This window comes from Idiotropiscis lumnitzeri, chromosome 11 (assembly GCF_059441095.1).
Source record: "Idiotropiscis lumnitzeri isolate Australia: NSW breed Sydney's pygmy pipehorse chromosome 11, RoL_Ilum_1.0, whole genome shotgun sequence".
Lineage (NCBI taxonomy): Eukaryota > Metazoa > Chordata > Actinopteri > Syngnathiformes > Syngnathidae > Idiotropiscis > Idiotropiscis lumnitzeri.
Window position 1 is genome coordinate 2,669,763 of NC_142401.1, and position 18,547 is coordinate 2,688,309.

Here is an 18,547-nt window from a genome sequence, read left to right on the forward strand (position 1 = left end):
CCGGCTGACGGAGCCACAAGCGCAAAGATGTGATTCAAAGCGTCTCTTTGGCGGATGAAACAAAGTCGGAAAAGACTCGGAACCAATCGGGTGTGAAGTGCAAATATATTCATTTGTGGGAACAGACATGTCATACTTTATGTGACGCACTCTGAAGTTGACTCAGTGGAGCGGATGCGCCGAATTCATTTACAACCATTGACGGCTAAAGACGTCAAAGTTCTTTTTTTTTTTTTTTGCTCGGCTGGTAGTGAATGGGCTAAAAGGTCTTGGCAAGGATTTTAAACTTGTTGATAACGAGAACTTTCAACTCATGACTTCAAACTTTTCACGTTTGGCATGATTTCATAATGACACTCGCCAGATAGTTGTTCATGGATTGTTTGTCATTTTTCCGTTGCACCAATTGATCAAAGCAGGTATTGGACTGCGTGCTCAGAAATGGCGCTTTTAATAGTTTTTATTTTTATTTTTTTTATGAGTTCAAGGCCAGTATGCTTTTAACAACCGAACAGCATGACTTAAAAACATGTTAATAAAACTCCACACTGGAAAGCTGGAGCACAGATTTGAATATTAATTTTCACTTTCGTACTTAAGCTGCTTTCGTGCAGCAACTTTCTAACGACGGTAAATTCTCAAGTCAGTACTTTTATTTTATTTAGTTTTCAATTTCACTGACGGACGGAGGTTGAATCAGTATTTAATCCTGCTTCTGCCTGGATTTTCTGTTTTCATTTACTGTGTGAGTTTTCATTATTATCATAACCAGCGGAAAGCATTTTTTTATTAAAAAAAAAAATTAAAACAGAGCGCTGTGCCATCAGTGTCTGATTTCTTACATTTTTGTAACAGCATTTGTTGTGAATAAAGAAGAAATAAATAATTTCATTTTGAATAAAGGGTTAAAAAGAAATAATTTAGTTTCCAACATTGGGATCATTGTACAGATCTGTTTGCAAAAATACATAATCCACTTCATTTTGAATAAAAGTAAGTAAGAAACCACCACAAAATATTCACTTAAAATGTTCCATTTAATAATTTCGAGAAGATGCAACATTACAAACTGTCATATATGAAATTGCATTGTTGCATGGAGCAGAATATTTTTGCATTCAGTGAGATATTTCAGTGAGACACTTAATAATCTGGTATATTAAGGTAACACTTGAATGAATAGGATTAAAAAAACTTTCAATTTAATGATGGAATGAGATTAAATGAGTAGTGCATGTACAAGCGGGTAGATTGTTAACCGCTGTTTTTATATCCCACAAAAAATGCCTTATTTTCTAGCTTTCATCCAATAATGCCGACTTTCAGTCTTTGATGTATGGGGTGAACTAAGGTGAAGACTGTCAAATATTCCAGCAGTAGTTGTGAGCTGGGAAATCTCCATCCAGACTTTTAAAGCTCCTCGCGCTGTGATTGGACGAGAGCGAGCACGTGGTGCAGTGCAGTCAGTCTCTGTGCCGTGCCTGGAGCCAGCGCTGAGTGGAGCCTGTCTGCCAGCAGCTTCAGCAGCGGCTCGAACTGGAACCCCAGCACACTCACTGACAATTCAACGAGGCCCCCCCTTTTTTTCCCCTTCTTATTTGCAGAGGATTATTGTTCACCATGGGCGACAAAAAGAGCCCTACCAGGTAATGCGATCGCCCGTTGACCAATTTTGCACTCGCTCGAGACGTCACGGGCTCGATCGAACCAACGCCGTTTCCTTCACTCCGGGATCGTTGCTCCCTTTTTCAGTCGCACAGCTAGCTAGAATCGTGCAGTCACTATGGCGGCTTCTCGCGCCCTGCAAGCCAGTCACTTAACAAAGGGATTTTTTCACAGGCTACGCCTGGCATTCTCCGGAAGGCTCTTCCGTCTCCAGGCAGCGTGCTGGGCGGCCCGATGTCGAATTGGACATTTAGTATCGCACGACACGTTAAAGCTTCGATGCCGAAAACGACGAGCGCTGCCTGCTAGGCTAACTGGCGAGATCCAATCGGACGCTGTTTTGCAGTCGTCCGCTCGTGAGCAATTAGGAGACGACCGACGAGGTCCACTTGGCGGGACGCGAAGCAAAAAAAAAAAAAGAAGAAATAAATTCGGGGGACGAAGCCCAGACTGCTTCGCGCTGTGCCTTTGAACGTCGCTCGCTCCTTTTTTTCTCTCTTGGTCATTTCGGAAATGTGTCAATGTGTAACGGACGCGCTTGCACTTCTCAACTCACTGTAACGTGTGTTTTGTTTGTCAGGCCAAAAAGACAAGCCAAGCAAGCTGACGACGGCTACTGGGACTGTAGCGTCTGCACCTTTCGGAACACAGCCGAGGCTTTTAAATGCAGCATCTGCGATGTGAGGAAAGGCACATCAACCAGGTATCGTAGCGCTGTCTCTCTCTCTCTCTCTCTCTCTCTGGCTCGCTCTCTCCCTCTCCTCTGGAAGCTCCGGTGGTGCGTGCATATTTATAGGAATGCAACTTTAATCGACAGTGGCACTTTTTTGATGGTCGCTTATGCAAACATCGAGAGCGTTTGTTTGTTGCGTTGAAGGATTTGCTTGGTTTTGAAGGTTTTCGTGCAAGGTAAGGCATGCTACTGCTTGACAGAGGTGGGGGGTGCATGCTGGTTGAAGGTGCTCAGATGGAGAAATAGCAATGGAGTAGCGGGGGAGAAAGTGAAAGGTGTGTTCGTCAGTCCGCTTGGCTCCGTTGCAATTTGTATTTTTCGATTGGCTGTGCATGACATGCTTGTGTGGCGTTTAATCAGGGGACGCTGAAAAATTGGACATTTGATTGTGTGTCGTTTCTTCTTCCAAATGTACTCCGATTTATTTATTCAAGCTAGGTTTATCACAAAGGGTGTACCTTTAATTAAAATAATCTGGTCTACATGGAGACTCTGACTGAAGTCATTCCGGATGAAGATCTCTGGTCACCTGTTTACATGTGACGTGTGACGAATCTGCTGTTTACAATACATGCTCCACTCCGTTCATCAGAACAATCGTGTGACACGCAGACATCGATGTAAATCACGTCATTTATCAAGATGGAGTTCATTCGGCTATTTAACGCAACGGTTGTGATAGTTCTGACACTTTTATTGAAGCAACATTTTGATTCTAACGAGTTACAAGTACTTGAAAACAAATTCTCTCGTCGCCGACGAGCTCTGATAGGAGGGTGCCATTTTTCAGTGCGTCAACGGCAACGTCCCTTCGCAATGACGTCACGACAGAGCGTGCATACAAATGACGCTGCTCCTTATTTGAATGCTTACATCACGCGCGTTCGGGTTGGCAAAAGGAATATACCACCCCTGAGCATTTTTTTAAATACTATTGGGCATTTCTATTCAATTTGAAGTGTTCATATGGAGCATTTTCGGATTCCTTGTAATCGAAATATATAGCTTCATGATTCATATCAATGTGTTGACGCACGCTCGTGTGTCTCCAGTGAGAGAATAAATGTTGGTCGTGAGATTTCTTGTAAGAAACTGAGATGAAATCACATGATGGGATTCCCTTCAGATTCTTGATAACAACACCACTCTTTCCTGGCAGCGAATGTTTTTGATGGCGAATAAGTGCGCGGCACAACTTTGTTTGCACATGTCATCAGTTGTGTGATGAGACTGAAACACAGATGAGTCATTTGTGGCTTTCTGATGAGTCCTTCAGATTCTAACCTTTCCCCTTGTGGTTTTTACAATGAGTGTTCGGCCACCGCCAGTCAGGACTGGGAGAGCATAGCTCTGCCTATTTACTGAGAATCCGAAAGTCTTGCATCTGAATTGTCCGTCTCGAAAAAACAAGAGTGTTCCTTTTCCCCAGCAGCGTGCATCCAAAGACCGCAGCTGATGATGCATGCCGTGCACGCTCTGCATAAGCAGGAAACAGATAAGCGTGTCATAACTGTCCCGTCATACTGCCTTGGCAAAAGTCCACTTGTTTCTGTTTGGCCAGTGACATCGCCGCAGTGCCTGTCATGTATATATCTGTTTGATCTGCGAACAGAACCTTTGATTCATGTGGTTGTTAGGTTGTTGGGTGGCCTTTCATTTTAATGAGTACCAGCGCTTCCCTCCGAATTCAATTACAGCGGGTTGGCGGAGGCATTTTCCTGTGATGTTGCTCAAATCGCAGATCAACTGTCTCATGTTGGTGTTTTTTAAACGGTGACACGCTTCTGCTCTGCGAACAACATGCTCAACCAGAAGCTGTTCATCGAAGTGGGAGCGGCGGCGGGGGGATAACCTGTTTGCAAACATCTCCGAGTCCGATCGTGCCAGCTGTCCCCTGCACAATTGTGTTGAGCAAAGTTGTTTTGGGGTTTCCATTATTCGATCAGGCGGGGACAATGATGATTTCAGAGGGGGGAGCAAAGGCAGATTGGAGCTGCAATAGGCAAAGAGGATGGATGGATAAAAATGAAACTTACTGGGGGATCTTAATAGGTGGACAGGATATTTGTGGACTTGCTACTTGTCAGCAAACCTCGGCCGTCTGACGGCGCAAAGTCGGCACACGTGAGGAAATGCTGAGTTCTAATTGGCTTACGTTCCCTCGATGCATTTCAAAAGACGATATGGCTAAAATCGTGATGCTCCTAAGGCTGTCTGTACCACTTCATTTTGCTCATTTTATCCCAGATTTGACTTGAGTTGTGCTCTTGCGTTCAAAATGACAAATATCGGTCTATCACTAATTTGTAATTTTGCAGAAAATCCTCACACAGCTGCTCTACAGAACTTTCTTCTTTGATAAATTTACGGACGCGTTTTTAAATGGACAATTTGAAATGGGGAGAGTAGCTCATAGTGGCAGCTGTTTAAAATGTTGTGACACTTGACCTGAAAAATAAACACTTGAAGTTGTCAACAGACTGTTAAGTTATGCAGAGTGGCAACTTTTTTTTCCATCACAGTTTTGTGAATGTTAATGTGACTTTAAAAAAAAAAACAACTGCAAGACTTGCACATTGTTACGATTGTTGTCAGAATGAATTCTGTGGCTATCGCGGCAAAGTGGTCGCTGAACGCGGCGGATTACGACGGACAGGTGGAAGCTCGCGCCGCGGCCAAGATTGCGCGAAGACAAGCTAAGCGAGGTGACTGCAGGTCGCGCTTTTAATTTGTGTTTATCCAGCCAAAGAATGTGTGTGAACAAGGACAAACTCCGGCGGTGACATTCGCATCTCGGGACAGTTCCTCCCCCATCCGAGCGCAGGCTAACGAACCTGTTGACCCGGTCCTGCGCCGTGATGTAACTCGATATCCAAGTAGGCTAAATCCAGCCTCTACCTCTCTGACTCTTAAACGAGAGAAGCCGTCTGGCTTTTTTTTTTTGCCCCAGACCCCCGATGCTCGCCCGAGCCCGTTCGGCGCTCGAGTCAATGGTTACAATTTCTGCCGGCGGAACCCCGATTGCGCTGAGTTGTGTCGTTTTGCATCAGTTTGCTTTGCGGTGATGTTTGCTTTGCACTTCTGGGAGCCCCGAGGCCCTGGGAGAAAAACATTAAGAGCCCTCTAAAGTTGACAAATGGGAGCCGTCACATGAACTCTTTGGGTGCCGCCGTCGCTGACTGCTGCCGTGCTGTTATCTCTCTCTCTTTTTTTTTTTGAACCATTTCAAATGTTTCTTTTCATGTCATCTAAAAAAAAAAAAAGACACGGTATTAATTGCTGCCGATGAATGGAAAATGGATTCTGCAGCGAGTTGCTCTCATCTCATCTATTTTTAAAATCGTTTCAAATTAGGGGGTGCGTTTTGAGATTTGTCGTGATTTCAAAAGCCGTCGCCATATCGTTGCTATTCATGAGCCGTTTGTGTCCTTTTGAGTTGCAACAAATGCGCAACTAAAATTTTGTTCACATCGATTTGCATTAATGTACGACTGTGGTAGGCGGTCAAGGCCTTCTCTGCTGGATGAACATAAATCATGAAATCATGATCATATTCTTCACATAAATGTCATATGATATCCTGGCGTTGGATTTTTAGGTGAGAGTTTTTATCCAATCAGAATTCAGCGAGCTCGTGTTGCCAGGCAGATTTCACAATATCCTATTCCTCCGAGGCCTTCGGACACAATCATGAGGACGTCCGTTCTCTGTGAGCACTCGAGCTTTTACCGTTGACAGACAGTTGCGATAGCCAATCAGATCACGAGTTGATGACAGTAACGCCGTCTCGCTGGCCGAAGGAGGGAAAAGTGGGCATTTAATTACAGATACACTTGCGACACCATTTTCAACTTGGACCTTTCAAGAGAAGATAGGTCGTCCAACACTCACTCAGTGCGTAAGCGTGTTTCTGTATTTTATTTCTCCAGCCGTGGTGTCAAAAATGATGGCGTTCTGAGGGCGATTGATTCGAGTTGGACTAAGTAGAACTTGACTGAAGGCCGACGTGTGAAATGCACGGCTCGCCACTGACGTATGATATTGTAAACATTCTCACGTCTGGTGTGTGCCACGACCAGCGATGGTCACTCACCAATATCGCGTGGCGAGATTTACTGTCACCTTCACTTTTCAAACGCAGACACGTTGCGGCGATGGCAACGGGAGATGCATTTATTGAGAAAAGTGCGAGCGGCAGCGACCGATGTGTGTCCTTGAAGCTGGAAAGTAAAGTTTGGGTGTGTGCCCTTTTTTTTTGTTGTCATTCACAATAATGGGATCATAAAAGTCTCCTCCCGTCACATTACGGCAAAATGGTTTTGGAAAATGGCGTGACGTAAGGCGGCTTCGCTGGCTCTCAATTTCTCGCCTTACTTCCTCACAGCAGCACGCCTCGCTCGTCGGAAACCAACCGCCTTGACTTATCCAACAAGATCGGCGTCTGCGCTCAAAGCAGGAGCAGGCGTTTACATTTTTTTTTTGCGGCTGCTGTAATCTTTACATGTCAAATGGCAGATTTAAAAGTCCTTAATTACTTCATGCGGTTTGGCTGAGTGGAAATGATTGAATAATATAAGCGACTTGGCAGTGTGACAAAACCGACAAACGTTGAGCACTGAATTGTGGCACGTACCTTTCGGGGGGGGGGCGTGCACGCAACAATGCGCCTCATGGGGTCGGTGGGGGGGGTCGTCTCCCAAGACTTCATCAAAAGACTTTTTGAGGACAAGCAAGAGAGGGACTGAGGGCATTGGTATACGTTGAGTCACGGCGAGCTGAAACATAAAGACGAGATGATTACCAGGCGAAAGATTTGTCACCGTCGGTGAGCGCGTGCACGCGCGTGGCGGGAAAGACGGGGTACGGATGGCTTGGGGCGGGGATGTGCTCATTGAGCCGAGCGTCTCAAGGGGCTCCAAAGCAGAATGAAGCACATCATTATCCATTGAGAGCGAGCCAGCGTGGACGCTCTTTTCTCTTCATAGCAGCGCCATCAAGCTTGGCAGCGGAAGGAATGGAAAGGAAACGGCGAGCACGATCAAGAACCGCCACGCACGCTCGATGCAATGAAGTCTCGCTGCGCTTGCTATGAGAATGAAAATCTTTTTTTTTTTTTTTATTTCATTTTTTTTTTTTCATGTTGACTGCAAATGAGATGAGGTGGGACGACGTTATCAGAAGGCTCGCGCGGTATTACAAATCTCATAACCGCTCTCTCGATACTTTCTTCATCTCGGTTTTGTGTCGTCCAAATTTGTGAGGACGCGACAATGCGGGAGGCTTTAAACGTAATTTCCCGTGAAATGTGAACGACAGCGAAGCGGAGAAGCTATCGGCGTGTAATGCCGCGTAAGCCTCCGTGGATTTGAGATTTGTTCTCCTTACAAGTCTTTCAACACGCATTGTCCTGACTCATCAGGAATGTCCGCCGTCGACTTCTTGGAGTTGAAGGAATCTTTTGTTTGCGCGAGGCTAGCTTGCCACACTTGAGTTTGGCGTTTATGAATGTGCCACTTGGCAAATTGTCCGCGAGTGGCCAAATAATTTGCAAAAATGCTTGCTCACAATCACAAGAACTGCTTTTGCTTCATAAATGGCGGATGATTCCAATTGATGTGCCCTGTTGAATTGATTTGATTTATTTAAATACAGAAATGCACCATAGACATTTTTTGCGTGTCATTAAGCACAGATTCTCAAATGCTTTTCAAGTTCATTGACGTTGTGGAACATTTTTTTTTAAAGCTCCAGGTAGTTATGTATGATTATTATTATTTTTTTTTTTTTTTGTTCCTTGCGTAACATCTCTAATTTGCTCCGTGTTGCGTGACTTTGTTTATTATCCATTAAGTGTTTGACTCTCCCGCTTAAGTTTCGATGAAATTATAATTCAGGTAGCTCAGGTTTAATTTGATGACAGAATATCGATGCATTTTTTTTTTAATTGTACCGTGACTTCTACTATGAAAATCGTAGTTGTTTAATTTCTTGATCAAGATGAATTACTGAAATATTCTTTTATTTTAATAAAACATAACCATGCATGCATGTACTTATATTTACTTGCAATAGTATCTAACATTAAATATATATTTAAAAAAATATCTTTTCATGATCGCAAGCATTTGGCTTTGCTTTATCGCCCACTGGTGTGACGATCGACCGGGCGCTGCTTTGCTCTCTTCTATCCTACCCCCCCCCCCCCCCCCACGCCCTTTTCCATCCAACATTATTTAATAACCACTTAATAAGCTTCATTAAACGCTTCATAAACCTCTTAAGTCGGTTGCTCTGAGGTGAGGCAGCTACTCAAAGGCATCACGATTCCGAAAATGTAGCCGCGGGTGCTAATGTGCCGTGCGAACGTGAGGGCAGTGGCAGAGTGCAAAAAAAAAAAGGGGAGAGCGGCGAATGATGGAGTGGCAGAGACGAGAAGCGCGAGACAAATGAGTGATGTGAGCAATGTGACACCTCGATACCGCTGGAAGCAGCTCGTACATGCTCAGTGCTTCTGCAATGACATGCTGCCCGTGCGCCCGAGACTTCCAAAGGTCAGTCAGGGAGAGGAAAAAGTCTCATCGCTTGTGAAATGTGTCCATTTTTTTCATTTGATTTTTTTTCTGCCTGACACAATCGCACAGTCGGTTATTTTGGAAATTCCCACGCCGCTGCGACGCATTAAGTTGTTGTTGAGAAATGCGACGACCACCCTGTTGAGTTTTGTTCCGACCTCCTTGCCCGGTTCTGACGGTGCAAGTACCGTAATGGGAAATGTTGGCATGTTTTTGCATCGCTGCGCCTTTTCGTGTCGACTTTCAAATTATCGAAACTTCAATCAGTGTTGTCGCTGATGCCATATGTGGGATTTTGAAGCTCTCATATTTGTTACGATTTGAACAAAATAATTAGCCGCAACCACAGAAGCTCAATGTTGCGTTGTTGCTGGACCGCATCTAAAAAAAAAACTCTCCAACATGTATTCTTGTGTTGTACGGATTGAGTTGTGTTGGTCAAAGTATTATGAGGCACTGCTGATCAGTGGAGGTGGGACTTTGTCACCGCTTGACACATTGATTATTATTCAAATGGCTCTGTTTCAGTTAAGTCTGAGATTGTCGCTGCGTCTTGGATCGCTACGCGTTTGTTTCTATAAATTAGTTTCACTCTGACTCCGTACTACTTTTAAAAAAGTGTTTGTCGACCCAGGTTTAGAATTACTTACACAGGAGATTTTTTTCCCCAACAAATGAAAAAAAAAAATCTGTTAAGAATCATGTATCCGCTCTCCCAATATTTTGCGTCAAGCCGCAATACAATTTACATCAAATTATTTTCAATATATAAAATGTCACTTTTTTGGCAATGAGTGTTTGAGCTGCGTTATAAACGTGAATGAGGCCTTGAATCACAGCGCTAAATTACATCTTACAATTTTTTCCATGATGACTTCCATGAATATAAATAAATAAATACATGAATAATTGTCTGATGCAATGTGGCATGCAGGCATTTTTCACAGCTGAAGTGAAACCGGGCCGAGCAGCGCCAAGCCGGCCTGGTGCTGTGCCCTCGAAAAGCCTTTTCTTCTTCGAAATGCCTTCAAAAGAGGACGCTCATTGCGATCGCACTGCGAAAGTGTTGTTGGCCTCCTCCAAATGCGCAGAGTTGCAGCAAAGTTCTGAAATCCTGACGGGCAGACGAAGGCATGAATGTAAAAAAAAAACCTTTCCGCCGGTTAGTGAGAACGAAGAGAGGCAGTCTAGACCCGAGCTCTTCTTCAAGCACTGCCTGTCCTCGTTTAACCCGCCGCACTCTCTCCCTCCCTCACACACACGCGCACACGCACGCACACACTAATGACTGGAACCAACGTGACAACACTTTTGCATTTCCTTGATCAATTGTAGGCTCACGGCAACACCACATGCGGATTTATTTTCATGCCGTTGCTCAACGATGCATCCCAGTCAACAAGTAACAATTTAACCTGCTTTTTAATCAAGCGTTTGTGCGCAGCGGGTGAAGCAGCATACAATACAAATGCTGAACTCTCTTGCTTTTGTTTTTTGCCTCGTGCCTTGAATACAATCAAGAACTTGTAATCGTGCTCTACTCAGTCACCCTGAAAGAGACCGAGGAGTGTTCGTCGGGCATATCCACTGACTGGTTCTCGCGTTAAAAGCAGTTGTGTGCTCCATTAGCGTCCCTTCACGATGGTGGGGGGGGGGGGGTGCGACACCCTTGTGTGTACAGAAGCCTCAAAGTGTTGACACAGATGAATGCGTGATGATCATTTGTTGGTTCATGCTTGTCAGCGCAAGATGGGGATCTTTTGGAGTTCAACAAACCCCGCAGCCTCCTCATGTGCGCCGCGTAAGTGATGTGCTGCAGGATCAGCCCGCGTGCGTGCGTGCGTGCGTGAATGCATGCTAGTCACGTGACCACCAGCTATGAAACTCCGTGACCAAATTGGCGCGTGCACACTCACACGCACAAAAACAAAACCCGGCTTGGCCTTTTTTCGGCGTATTTGCCATTTGGTGAATGTGTATTTCTGGGAAAAAAAATTGTAATGAGCGTATGGATCACACATTTGTGCTTGGTTCAATGTGGTAGTGCTGTCATCGAATATTTTTTTTAACTAATTAATCGCAAAAACTTTCATGATTAATTGCGATTAATCGATTTTTTTTCTTTTTTTTCTGGGTATTTGCAATTTGGTGAATATGTATATCTGAAAAAAAAAATACTTTATTGAGCGTATGGATAACACTTTAGTGCTGGGGTTCTATAATAATAATAATAATAATATTCCCTTTATTAGTCCCACAATGGGGACTAGTCGTGTTGTAAAGCGATTAATTTTTATTTTTGCAAAAACTTTCATAATCAATTGCGATTTATCAAATTTTTTTGGTGTAGCTTTTAATTCATTCACTACCAGCCGAGTAAAAAAAAAAAAAAGCTGTATCTTTGACGTATTTAGCCGTCAATGGCAGTCAATGAGTTAACAGGTATTAACTTGAATCACGTCTTGTCATTAATGTAAAATCCCCAAAAATGACACGGATTTTAAATCAAATACTGTTCTATTAGCTCTCTTTGATCCTTGATTATGATTTAAAAGGAGTCATTTTTACAGGACTTTTTCAATTATCCAAACTTATACAGTAGATTTCATTGTAAGCACCACACACCAGCAGTGTTGGTTTTTATTCCGAGATGATGTGCTAAAGATGTACAGCTAAAGGTACAGTGTTTGAATTGGGCTTTGCAAGATATGAAAATTAATTTCTGAAGTAAATAAAAGTGAGTTAACTGAGTATTTCATCGCATGAATTAAAAAAAACAAATAATAATCTGGAGTTAACACTTTAATTTTGACCGCCCTGGTTATTAGCTGAATGGGAACAAGTCAGGAGGCGTTCGTTTGCGCTCTTCACTGGATGTAGTCAAAGAACTTTGGCTCGCCGTCCGTCTGTCTGTCTCTCTCCGGCCACTGCATTCGGTCATGGTGGCAGGAAATAATTGCTTGCCCTCCTCAGCACTTGAATTAAAGAGCTGCGTTAACGAGGGCTTTCCTCTTCCTCTCTCGCTCCATCTCACTCGCTCTCTCCATTAATTGCTGCGTCTCATTTCGCTCACTTGTGTTCTTACACGTGCGAGAGCGCTGGCGTCGCGCTCTGATACTTCACTTATTCGCTGCCAGCACAGATAAATTGAATGTACTTTTGGGCTTCGATAACCGTCAATGGCAGTGAATGCGTTGAATAACCACAGCGATGCCAATTTTACGATTCGTCCGTATTTTGTTACGGGCACTCGCCAGTTGCCACGCGTTTTGCCGGATAAATTTGAAAAAAAAAAAGTTCCATCTCTCACACTTGACCGTTCGAGTACAGCGGCTTGTGATCAGTTGACACGGCGATTTGGATTCGACCAACTAATTGTTCGTGTCGTTCGGAAGCTCTCGGCTGGATGTGTCGCAATAATTATACATTTTCCTTCACGTTCTTTTGTGCACGACAAGAAATTAGCCCAGTGGAAGTCATTTATGCAAACCCATTCTGCATATTTATCGTCATGCTGATCCCCTTCAATGCTTGATACAGCTTGAAATCCAACTTGCATGGTTTTTACGACATCGCCGAGAAATTGCGCTCCATTCCCGCAGCAAGTCAAAGAGGATTTTTCAGCGAAGGTGGTGGCTGTGTAAAACGTAAAACGTAGAACGTAACAAGGCGGCTCATTTTTGGCGCCAACAACGTGTGCATGTTTTTTAGATGCTGTAAGTGGGATTTTTGTTTACATTTCCAGGAGAACATTTGATTCATGTAAAGTTTAGACAAAGCTTTGTCATTACATATTAATTACAAAAGTTTTTGGTGTGAAACTGTCGAACCTTTAACATGTTTCTTTTTTTATTACTATTTTTAATGATTGTGTTGTGAACTTGGCCAATTTTCATCAAAAGGAAAAAAAAAAATAAGTTTTTTTTCTGTGCAAATTTGGTTAATGTTTGGGAAGAAAGAGTTTAAAAGTTTCCCGGCCAATTTGTTAAAACCACTCAGGTGGCGATGCACCTTAACTAAGATGGCGTGTGTGACGGTGTCGGGCGCTTTTCAAGAAAACGAAGGACACGCATACGGCCGCCAACAAGAGCGGAATCGAAGACTGGTGAGGTCGTCAATAGTCGCTTGTCGTGCTTCGGGAAGGTAACACAACGGCGACGGATTTCCCCCTGCGAGCGCTTGCACTCGCTCCGTGTGACTTGCCAGGAACGACTTGCCAGCAGAATGTTGTGGGAGCAATTTCAACGGTCGGACTTCAGGTTCGACTCTCAATTTCTTCGAGTTTGCTTCGTGTTGTAAGAAGAATCCTTTTTTGCGCCCATGGCTTCATGTCGGCTTTTTGTACTTGGACGACAAATCTGGGCTGGACTTCAACTTTGTAAAAATCGAGACCATTAAGACAAGCCGTTTGTTTTATTTGACTTTTTCATGGAGTTAATACATCATTTATTATCTTTCCGCTTAAAAGCGAAACGTTTGAGCTCTTCGGTTGTCGTCACCTGTGGCTCACCGCCTGGCGCGTTGTCAATACGAGCAGATAAAGGTTCTCCTTCAGAGGGCGACGTTTTGTGTGTCTTACCAAGAAGAAATGTTCAAGTCCTTGAACGCGGACAATGGCTTGGAGCTTTGCGCACACTGCCGCTCTCACTCTCACTAAGCAAAGAAAAAGGAAACACCGATCAACGCTTTGAAGCAAGCGACACGTCTTGATGGCCAGTCAATATTCATTTGTGGGTTTTACGCCGTGCTTAAGGTTACAATTTGTATTTCTTGGGTTTGTACGTGAAAAATGTTGCGCAGCATAGCGAAGATCCACTTGAAAAATATCTCCGACTTGATCCCGGTCCTTTTTACAAATGAAAAGCCAAGATGGGAGAAACATTTTGAGTCCATATTAGCATCTTTGATGAAGCCCTTAATGGTCCCCTGTGGCCACTTAACACAAGAGCCCCGGGCTCCGTATGAGCATGCGAGGTAATGCATCGCGGAAGCGCCCGCCGCTCGCTCATCATTCACGACAGCCGGCGTATCGATTTGCGAGCAGTGCGAGCATCATGACATGATGCTCTATTATGGGCCGATTGATTGACTTGTGGTCAATTCCGCCGTCCCGCCTGCTGCTCGAGCGGAGGGACTGCCTGAAATAGCCGGGGGGGAGATTCGATGCGTTTGTTGCGGGACCATGGAGAGATAATCTGAATTTTTTAACGTATCGGCCGCGGAGACTGAAAGGAGTCGAGTTGAGCGGCCTTCAAGACTGCTTGATAAGCATTTGAATGTCTTGGATTTTTTTTCTCAGAATTTGTGTGTACAATGGTTGTCATTAGTGATAGACCGATTTATCCAGGCCGATATTTGGCATTTTGCCGATTATTGGCATCAGCCTTTTTTTTTTTTTTTAACTTTCAAGTCCGATAAATGAAACGCTGGCTCATTTTGGCTCGCTGAAGCACACTTCTCGCTCTCTCTCTCTCGCTCGCTCTCGTGTGCCGGTGGCCCTGCCTGCAGAAGCAGATTGGCCGACCCACAGGTTGCCTGTTTGCTTTTTCACCTCGAGTCAAACGCACCACGGGAAAGGGAAGGAAGGCAACAGACTTGGCCGAAATTCGAATCAATGTCAGTCTACTCCAACTCACAAGTAATAGAAAACTATTTGAGATGTTTGTTTTCATTGCTCTATTAGAAATGCGGCTGAGCCTGGGAGCTCCGTGCACTTTTTGTTGGACTTTTAAAACTAAGTTGTCTATTTCCTGAAAAAGTTTCTGACTTGTAAATCACTGAAGTTGTTAAATAAACTTGTGCTTAAAGGCATTTAAACAAAGTCGACTTTTGCGGTTTTGATTTGTCAAAATGTCGACACCATTCGACCCCTTTTTTTTTCCAACAAATTAATATCGGCCTTAAATATAATAATCGGTATCGGCCCTGAAAAAAAAAAGCATATGGGTCTGTCAGTAGTTGTCATGCTGCTTCAACGTGGATTTATCATGGCAGCCAAGTTGCAGACTTTGGCTGATTTGGGCATGATGAAGCTTACGCTTGGTCGCAACGGACAGGCTTAGCTGCGGGCACCTGCGAAAGCCTCGGCAGTGTGGCGGCTCGGCTCCATCACGTCCCTTCTGAGGTTGGCTCTGTGACAAATGGGCCTGCGCCTGCTCTAATCAGATTAGAAGACCTAAGTGATGTGTTGCGAATGTCCCACCTCGTGATCCCGAGCATTCATTTTATGACGGCCGCGCTCTAATGAGATTAGCTCTCAAACTGCGCCGCTCCGAGGCTCCATGAAAGCTAGCCGGGGCGTAGCCGGGCCTTTTTTCGTGCGCTCGCCGCCTCGCTCCTCGCTTGTTGCGTGAGCACGCTCGCTCGCCCACAGGGCTCCATCAAGAGGCTAATCCATATTTGGCTCTCGTCCACAGGAAACCCAGGATCAACTCCCAGCTGGTGGCCCAGCAGGTGGCCCAGCAGTATCCCATGCCGCCCCCGGCTAAAAAAGAGCGACGGGAGCGGAGTGAGCGCGCTGACAGGGAGCGGGCGGACGGCGAAGGAGAGAGCGCCATCGGGGAGCCTCGCCCCGAAGGCGAGCGTCCGGAGATTGTGAGGCCCGGGAGCGACACGCCTCCTCCCGACAAGGAGAAGAGTGACAAGGAGCAGCCCGTCCAAGACAAAGCCGACAGAGAGAAAGAGATCGTCCCGGCCATCACAAAGAAGCCCAGCATCAAAAAGAGCAGGTCAGTGAGCGCCGAGGCGGTGAAGGAGACGTTTTGCAGAGTGGTGGCGCGGGGGGGGTCATCGCCTCACTGATGTTTGTGTCTGTCCCCCCTCCCAGACCGAAATCCGACAGCCATCAGAGTCCACCCAGCGACAAACAGAGCATACAGTCTGGCAAATCGGCAACCAAGACCAACAAAATCGATCACATTTCCAGGTCTGTCGCACAAACATGACAATGAAAACAACTTGCGAGAACCCGTTGGAGAAAGAATGCAATTATTTCTTTTCTCCTCTCAGTGTTGCGATTGCAATTTCATGTGATTATTTTCAAGGTCCTCTTCCGGTAGAGTTCTTTTTTTTTTGTGCTACGCAATTATTTTCTGTTACACCCCCTCTAGCAAGAATAAAATAATTCGCCCCATCGCTAGCCACTCTCCGCCGCAACTATTAATAAGAGCATTTTGGTTGCAAAACAAACCTACACTGTCGAGTTAATACTCGCTGCGCACATTGGGCAAGGAGAGCGCCACTGCCAACTACTGGAGTGGAGGTGCAATTACACTTTATTGTCGTACTGCATGTTGCCCACGGTTCCCTAAAGTAAAGCCGAAATAACCTGGAATAAATATGCAAGCCACGTTATGTCTTTCAATTAGCCGTTCACCGAAACATTTTGCCTAAACCAGAGCGGCGTAAACATAAATCAGATCACAAACAAATCTGCGGCTTTACCACTTGAAATTTTCTTCTTTCATGAAACAATGAGATGGAAGTACGGTAAACCCTTTTATTTTGTACGCTGTAGAAATATAATCGTGTCTGTTTAAAAATCCCCTTGCTGAGCCGTCGGCTTCGTGTGGGGGGGGGGGGGGGGGGCTTTGTGTGTCCCGATGATCCGAGGAGCCAAGATGTCTGGGATGCGTCCCCCAACGGCAAACGGGTCCAGACAATTAATAGTTCGACCCTACTTAGAAGTCAAGGCACCACTGTATATCGACTTCCCGCGCGCTCCGACGTGATCCGTCGACGCGTCCGCCGAACCCGCTGACTCTTGTCTCCCGCAGGCCCAAGCTGAAGAACATTGACCGGAGCACGGCGCAGCAGCTAGCCATCACCGTGGGCAACGTGACGGTGATCATAACAGACTTTAAGGAGAAGAGCCGCTCCTCGTCCACGTCGTCGTCCACCATCACGTCGAGCGCGGGCTCCGAACAGCAGCACCAGAGCTCCGGCTCCGAGAGCATGGACAAAGGCTCGTCGCGCGCCTCCACGCCCAAAGGCGATCTCTCGGCGGGGCACGACGAGTCCTTCTGAGAGCCCGGCCGGCTCCACCCCCACCCCCCTCCCCCCTGTTCTCCGTTGACCCCGCCCACACAACCCCCTTCTCACCCCACGTACCGGACACTATGGATCGCAAAAGGGGGGAGAGACTTGACCTTCCCCTGCGGCCACGCCGCGTCCATCCCATGACCAACCCGGATGCGGCCCGGAGGGAAGGTTGTCGTGCGGTGCACCTAACGCGCAAACGAAGGCCTCCAAGCGGAAGAGGAAAAGGAGCCGCGGACTAGACAGAGTTAACGCCCACGCTAGCGTCAAGACACTTGTATGTATTGTTTTATATTTGGACGTGGATGTGAGGCCAAGTCGATATATATTTTTTTGTTGTTGTTGTTTTTTTTTTTGTCGAGAACATTTCTCCGCCAGGCACAATAACCACCGTTGTTTTTTTTGGTTCTTATTATTTGTAACCTTATTTATTACCTGTTGCACCTGTATACTTTGATATTTTCCTTATGATGTTGAAGCTTGGCTGCGTAGCTCTGCCGACCGATCGTTCCCTCAGTGTTTTTATTGCAGTTTGAAATTATAATGCCAGACCACACACACACACACACAAAGGTGCTAGATACACTGTGAAAACGTTTGCAGATCTCCCGATCACTCAATGTGATGAAGAATCCGATTTCCTCTCCCCCTTTTCCTCAACAATAACGTCTCACTCTGAACACTGTTGGGACTTTCCTCGTGGCTGCCGTGTGCATCACAAGTCCAAATGGTCAAGTCCTAATCTTATACAGTATTGTGTGTCCTTAACTGTACAGTGTAGGCTGTTGTGTAAAACACTAAAAGCTGTTGGTATTTGCTCCATTCCGTTGTGCAAATGTTGAGTTTCCCGGCTCCCGGTGAAGTTGAAACGGACGCGACTGAAGGACGGGTGGCACGCAGTCCGTCCCTCCATGGTGAAACCGTACGGGACTGTCGAGCACACCTCAACATCTGAAAATGTTGCTTATGACACCTAAAAAAAAAAAAAAAAAAAAAACCTGATCGAAGCGACTGCAAATGACTTTTTTGATTGACAGTTTAATGTACTTAATTTTTATTTTTTTGCTAATTTAAAGACTACGCTCATTGGAGGTGAAACTCAAACTCGCTTTTCCTAGTTTAGAACAGCGAGGCTTGTCGAAGGGGTCCTCGTTCACTTCCACCCATAGCTGAGACGAGAACAACCCAATTTCCTTTTAACTGTATGAAATTGTATAAAGAATAAATGTGTATATGATATCTTAGTTTTATTTATTGAAGGACCAAAGGAATTTCATATTGACATGATACATAGATGAATAACAATTTGAAATGCAATTACTGCAATTATCTAATGTTTGAGATGAATAACAGTTTAAATAAATAAAGACTAATATAATCCCTGTTAATGGTGTCCTTATTGCTCACTCTTGCTGACGTCACACTGGTCACGTGCAGGTGATGCGAGGCGGGCTGAGTGAACCCCGCCCCTTCGTTGTAGATGTAGCCACCCCGCCCCTTTCTTTTGGCCACGCCCCCTACCAGCTGACGTCCATTCCAG

At 45.2% G+C, this 18,547-nt stretch overlaps 1 protein-coding gene across 1 annotated transcript; it reads left to right on the forward strand.

Annotated features, from left to right (window-relative positions):
- The first annotated feature begins 1,422 nt into the window (after positions 1 to 1,422).
- rybpb (RING1 and YY1 binding protein b) lies at positions 1,423 to 17,206 on the forward strand. Its single transcript, XM_088309885.1, has 5 exons — positions 1,423 to 1,646; positions 2,246 to 2,368; positions 15,387 to 15,698; positions 15,797 to 15,895; positions 16,746 to 17,206. Exons 1-5 carry the CDS (start codon positions 1,621 to 1,623, stop codon positions 16,993 to 16,995), a joined length of 810 nt encoding a protein of 269 aa, XP_088166011.1. The 5' UTR covers positions 1,423 to 1,620; the 3' UTR covers positions 16,996 to 17,206.
- Positions 17,207 to 18,547: the final 1,341 nt, after the last annotated feature.

Bases quoted from the DNA above. Each gene is read 5' to 3' on its own strand.
- rybpb (XM_088309885.1), top strand. From the start codon at position 1,621: ATGGGCGACAAAAAGAGCCCTACCAG. The intron at 2,369-15,386 runs GTATCGTAGCGC...TCTCGTCCACAG, and splicing joins AGGAAAGGCACATCAACCAG to GAAACCCAGGATCAACTCCC. The intron at 15,699-15,796 runs GTCAGTGAGCGC...CCCCCCTCCCAG, and splicing joins CCCAGCATCAAAAAGAGCAG to ACCGAAATCCGACAGCCATC.